Source organism: Arachis duranensis, chromosome 7, assembly GCF_000817695.3.
Source record: "Arachis duranensis cultivar V14167 chromosome 7, aradu.V14167.gnm2.J7QH, whole genome shotgun sequence".
Classification (NCBI taxonomy): domain Eukaryota; kingdom Viridiplantae; phylum Streptophyta; class Magnoliopsida; order Fabales; family Fabaceae; genus Arachis; species Arachis duranensis.
This window is the reverse complement of record NC_029778.3, coordinates 68,994,184-69,000,718: the sequence shown is the minus strand read 5'-3', so window position 1 is coordinate 69,000,718 and position 6,535 is coordinate 68,994,184. Positions and strand designations below refer to the sequence as shown.

At 38.4% G+C, this 6,535-nt stretch overlaps 1 protein-coding gene across 2 annotated transcripts; it reads right to left on the bottom strand.

Annotated features, from left to right (window-relative positions):
- Nucleotides 1-503: 503 nt before the first annotated feature.
- Nucleotides 504-3,197, bottom strand: LOC107458641 (60S ribosomal protein L7-1). Of its 2 annotated transcripts, none has more exons than XM_016076858.3 (6): nt 2,890-3,197; nt 2,282-2,496; nt 2,103-2,197; nt 1,880-2,017; nt 974-1,076; nt 504-897 (listed from the first exon to the last, which is right to left on the bottom strand). In XM_016076858.3, exons 2-6 carry the CDS (start codon nt 2,465-2,467, stop codon nt 682-684), a joined length of 738 nt encoding a protein of 245 aa, XP_015932344.1. In that variant the 5' UTR covers nt 2,468-2,496; nt 2,890-3,197; the 3' UTR covers nt 504-681. The 2 variants fall into 2 exon arrangements, with proteins under 2 accessions (XP_015932344.1, XP_015932343.1); XM_016076857.3 differs by having other exon boundaries at nt 2,282-2,470; nt 2,890-3,196.
- Between the last annotated feature and the right edge of the window lie 3,338 nt (nt 3,198-6,535).

Below are 6,535 nucleotides of genomic sequence, written 5' to 3'. Positions count from 1 at the left end.
ACCCAATAATCTAACCGATTCGATCGCCGGTTCGATTCTGACAACTATGCCAATCTCTGAACCAACAAATATGATACTATGTTTCAGTCTCTCAGCTTGCCTAGGGTCTGGGATCGAACTTTTACCAATGAAAAAAAAATAGATCTTTAAAAATAAAGATAAAGTAATGTTTTTCTGAAATTAAAATTTTATTTTATTTAAAAAATCCAAAATTAAAATACATTAACTAATGTATGTTATTTGAATATTTATTTATATTTGTTTCATTAGCCAGCATAGTTCAAATTTCGTCTTCTAAATCTTTTTTTTTATTACTTTTAATTCTTTTAATTAAAGATAACCGGATTTGATAAGATAAGGACCGAAGAAGAGATATGAGACAAGCAGCATTAATCTAACAGCACTTACCATTAATTATGAAATCTACATTTGATATTATCTATTTGTTCTAATACATTGAAATATCATCAGTAATATATTACTTCTCTAAGATTGAAACACCATTTAAGTCGAAAAAATTGGTAATCAAAATCCAGGGCAAAAGAAAAGAAAGAGTAACATATCTTAATTTGTCTGGGAACATCAATATCAATAGTAACTAGAAAATGAGATACTTGAAGCCAAGATCCTAGGGGCATCACAAACATGATCAAAATTTTGATACAATATATATGATCAAGGTTAATTCATTTTAGAGACTAATTCGTTGATGACATCCTCCCGATTCCCAGAGTCTCCACCATCCTTGAAAAGGGTTTTTGATCCTGTCAATCCTCCGACTGGTTTGTTGAGTTCGAAGGGCCACATAAGTTGGATAACTTCCTTAAAGTGTGGACCAACATTATATATCTGATGCACCATGTCTTCTATGCATACAATACCATACTTCCCCAATTCCTACAAATAAAAGAATATGAATCGCAGATACAATGAAGGGGGAAATCACAGTTAAACCAGGAACACCATATATTACCTGCTCAACAATGTTATTATCTGTCAATGGAACTTTCCGCTTCTCTATTTTCATGTGCCCCTTCTTGTAGATTAGCTCCTTTATGCTCTTAAGATTTGGGTATCTATAAAAGAAACAGATTTTCAGGAAATCAAGAATAATTTTAACATCATCCGCTAAACCATTACTTACGATACTATACGTAATAAGTAAACACTAAGCCATAATTTGAAGATATATTCTTCAACACAGATAAGCCCAACTAACAATCTAACATCAATACATAAACATCCATACGGAAATTTCAATCATATTCATCTAATAAACTTTCTTTAGTTTTATTTACATTAACGTAGTCCTGACTCCCATGAGCATCTTAGGTTCACTCCCAAGCAATGTAGCATAGTTACGTGCTCTCAAGTCTGAAGTTAAATTAAAACAACTTATAATTAACTAAAACTTATGTAGTATAATAATAGTTAAAATCTTCAGTACAAAATATCTTCAACATAAAAAAGCAACTACCAAATAGATATGGAACACAAAATATCGTATATAAGTTATCAAGTAACTCATTTGACCTTGCTATGCCTACAATTGAAGCGAAAAATTCTATTCATATCAAGACATAATAAACTACATAATATACAATTATACAATAGTAAATGTTTCAGCCCCAGGATGGAAGATATAATACAACCAACTGCAGTTAACTTGAAGTGATAATTCCAAATTTAATAGTTCGGTACCAACACAAAACACACTCCTAATTCTATACAACCCCACAGCTAAAAACCAAATCAACTTCAAATTTTATGGAAGCTCCATAAAGCTACCCTGCCAATGACAGCTAGAAACATAATCACCCCATAACAAATATTTATATTTAACTAGTTATAAAACAAATTAGAAAAATGTTGGTCTTACCCATAGGTAACAAATGGTTCCACCCTCTGCAACTTGGCTAACACTCCATCTGATGGCTTCAAAAAGACAGCATTGAATACTCTTCTCAACCCCAAGCTGTACAAATTTTTTCTTGTTTTCGGATGCATATCATTTTTCCTAAAATAACAAAAGGGATGATACAAACACTTCCTTACTTGTATTCACATAACCAAAAAGGAGAGACAATGAGAGAGGTACAGACCCGTGAATCCGAATGACAATTAAGGGCTTGGAGTCTGAGTTCAGCTGTGGAAGTTTCCTCTTTACTCTGCGCTTCATTCTAATAAGGTCCAGCTCCTACAAATGATTATAGCAACAATCACGCAACTCAGAAATAGACTGAATCATGTTCTGGCAGAGACAGAGAGAGATAGGAGTTACCATGTTGCGATATTGAATAACAAAATCCTCGGGCTTTTTAATGGTAGCGTCCTTGTTCTTGTTAGATTGGAAGTTGGAGCGCTCTAATTGAGCCTTTTTCCTAAGAGCCCATGCTTCGTTGCTTTTTCGCTTCTTGAGTATAACCTCTGGTATGAAGTTCAATGGTTTTGATTCCTCTTCTGCCATATTCTGCTATTTGCATACAAACCTTGCAGCTTAGAAATTAGAGCACACACACAAAGAGAAGAGAGAGTCACCGGCGAAGAAGGTATAGTAGATGAGAAATCCCAACAACAAATTAGGACCAGCAATAACAACAAATTTTACTGAAAACTAAAAATTAGGACCATCAACAACAGATTAGGAGCAGCAACATCAAATTAACAAAGATTCAGATACAGCTATCACTATATCAGTGCTCTAACCGAAAATGTGTTCTCAAACAACAACAACAACAACAAACCAAAAATGAGGAATTATTATCAAATAAAAAATTAGGACCAGCAACAACAATAAATTTTACTCAACAAAAAATTAGGACCAGCAACAACAAATTAGTACCAGTGACAGCAACAAATTTTACTCCAAAAATTGGTGAATATACTGACCTCCGAAGAAGACATTGTTGAGTTGCAGGAGAGGTCTTGAACTTCTGCTATTGCTCGGCGAGGAGAGGGCGGCTCGGTTTACCACGATAGCTGGCGCTCTCTGCTACGGCTGCGACGGAGAAGAGCGCTGCGGTTGGGACTCACGACGCCGAAGGCACCACTGCTCCTGCGTGAGAAGGATGGAGGAGGAGGAATGGTTGAATGGAGGATGGACTGCTCAGTGCTCACTCTCTCAGAGCATACATCGAGGAAGAGGATGGGAATTCAGAACAAAAAAAAATGAGGGAGGGAGGTGCAGCGTGACTCGCTTAAGGTTAGGGCCAGGGTTTTGTTTCTAGGTTAAGGGGCAAAATAGTAAAACCTTCATCACAGTAGGCTTACCCTCCGTTCAGTTTGGTTCGGTTTCATTGAGTCAATCGAAAACCGAACCGAACCGGTCAGTTTTATAAAAAGACCAAGTTTTTTTTTTTGAGTAATACTCCAAATAGGTCACCAAGGAATTCACGTTTAGACAGATTTGTCTCCAACGAAATTTAACTAAAATTTTGTCCCTGACCTTCTTAGCTACACACCAGATACGTCCCCCCACCAGATTCAGCCGGTCAAGTCTAAGGTTAACGTCCTACGTGGAGGTAACCTGGCTGACGTGTCGGGTTGAGAGTGACGCGTCACGTCGAGGACACTTTGGTCCCTGTGCTTGCAGAACAAAACGATGTCGTTTTGGGGCACAGGAGAACGACGTCGTTTTTAAGAGACAAATAGGTCCCCGCGATGGAAGGCAGTGCAACCAAACGACATCGTTTTATTTGAGGGGCCAATTTAAAATTAGGTTGTGTAGTTGATGATGGTTTCTGGAATTGATGATGGCTAGTGGACGGACGATGTCAACTGAAAGTCGGAGACGATGTGGAAGAAGCATGAATGGCGAGTTGAGTGCTGACAGTGGGACGATTCGAATCGGGAGGGGTCGACTGAGAAAAGGAGAACATCCCAAGTGCTTATGCAGGACATTAGCTGTAATATGCAGGTCGCGGACGGCAGAAAACCCGAATAGGTTGTTCTTTGGTTGTCCCTATTTCAAGGTATTGGAGAGTGTTTTTGTTGTGTCATGTGTGATAATTGCCATGGGTCTTTAAAATTTTTTGCCCTGTTGTTGTTGTGATTGCAGGAGAAACAAGGTTATTGTGAATTTTTTGCATGGTTTGATGAGATTTTTGAATATGCGATGAAGGATATAGTGGAAGGGCATAGATTGGCTTCTGTGGACAGTGGTGCGGGTGTTGAAGGTGTTGTAAGGTTGAATGATTGCTTGGAAGACAGATTGAAGCAGTTGGAAGATTTATTGTGGAAGAAAGATGGGGATAACCAATTTGTGAAGAAGCGTAATGTGTTCGACTTTCTTAGGGGTGTAATATGTGGTGCATTGATAGGTGTGGTTGTGTTTTGTATATTTGTGGTGGCTGTTTAGGCAAACTGGATTCTATGTTAATAATCAAGTTATTGTATTGAAATGTGTATTCATGGTTAGATGGATATCAGATGGACATGCATTATATTGATTAACTCAATTGTAGTCAAATAGGATGAAAGAAATACATTACTTTTGCCTTCTTGCAGCCATATATCAAAAGGGTGAAGTAACTGATATTCAAAACATTGTAAGTACATAAGTAATTTGATTCAGTAGCAACATAACTCAAATGAAGCAAAACAAAGGTCTGTTTCCTTCAACATACACCAAAACAAAGGTCTATTTCCTTCAACATACACCAAAGGCAAACAAAACCAAACAAAAGGTCTATTGTATTAAACACAGAGAACACTAAAACAAAACAAACTAAGCAAAGAGATTCTACTTCCTCAAACATAACAAAATATGGTGTTTATAATAAGTTGCACACTGATTCTTAAAGGGTCATTTCTCCTTAGATTGGTTCAATCCCGGTGTTGGGATGAATTTAAACATTCCAGATGTTGCTGGACTAGTGGTAGCTGCAGTCGTATATGCACCAACACTCCCCTGTACCTGGGGCCTCCTAATTGTTTGCTTTGGACGTCTGAATGGTTGTTGAGCCTAGAATAAGCAATATTGTTATGAGTTTTTTTTCTTACAACTTTCAACAGACACATTAATCTAATTACAAGTAGCATACCATGGGTTGACTTGAGACATTAGTTGTGGCTCGTGAGGTAGGATTTTCAGTTTGAGTGTCATGAGAGGTAGGACCTGAGATAACGGGGCTGATTGAGAAACAGCCATCTCATGCTGTGGCTGGACCTGTTTCTTCTTTCCTTTGGCCTTTAAAGATGATCCTTGCTGGGGTGCCCTTTGCATGTTTCGGCATTGTGACCAATATCTCCACACTTGGAGCATGTAACTCTGAAGGTCTTCCTGGTTTTTGTCTCATCAGGGCCGTCTTCCACTGCATCAGGTCTCCTTCGCTTCACCGGACGCCCAATTGGGTGTAGACCAGACTCCAGAGTTTCAAATGTGGGATCATACCAATACATAGCTTTATAATCATGGTATCCGAAGTCCAGAAAAAGTTTCTTCAAGTCAAAGAAACAAATGAGGTCAACATCCATTGGGGGAAACCTTTCCACCTTCCCATTAATGTACACCAAGACACCTTTGTTATCTCGAACAAAGCTTCCACCATGATGAAACACTGGGACCACATCTTCCGACATCTAAATGCCAACAAATAAACAAGTACAACTTATTTCCTATTATATCCAATATCGCTAATCACTACAACTATCAACGACAATGCATGCAACCAAAATTGGAAATTCAAAAACAACCAAGTAAAAAAAACATTTTACTGACCTTGATGAATTGGGTGTTGAACCAACTGCCTTAACAACCACTTTCACGATCAATGTCACCAACGAGTATGAACAGCGCAATAAGTATGCACAATGTTGATGGAGGTTGATGAAGGTATGGAAGGGTTTTCTTCGTAAAACCTAGCAGAGCTAATGGGGTATGGAGTAATTTCACAAACAATTGAATATGAAGAGACTTGTATATCAAATTGGCCCCCAAATAAAACGGCCTCATTTGGTTGCACTGCCTCCATCGCGGGGACCTATTTGTCTCTTAAAAAACGACGTCGTTCTCCTGTACCCCAAAACGACGTCGTTTTGTCCTGCAAGCATAGGGACCAAAGTGTCCTCGACGTGACGCGTCACTCTCAACCCGACACGTCAGCCTGGTTACCTCCACGTAGGACGTTAACCTTAGACTTGACCGGCTGAACCTGGTGTGGGGACGTATCTGGTGTGTAGCTAAGAAGGTCAGGGACAAAATTTTAGTTAAATTTCATTGGGGACAAATCTGTCTAAACGTGAATTCCTTGGGGACCTATTTGGGGTATTACTCTTTTTTTTTAATTCGATTGTTGTAAATTTTGGTTTAGCATTGGTTCGGTACTTATACTCCTCGACTCCTAGCAGGGGTATTATCAGTTCGGTTTGGTTCGGTTTTAAATTAAAAATCAACCGAACCGATCTGTTCGGTTTTTACATAATACCAACCAATCGGTTTGTTGTCTGTGCAACAATCGAATCGAACCGAACCGAACCAAAAGTGGTTTGGTTCGGTCAATTTTTTTGGTTTTTGAATCTAACTAATAGAAAACTG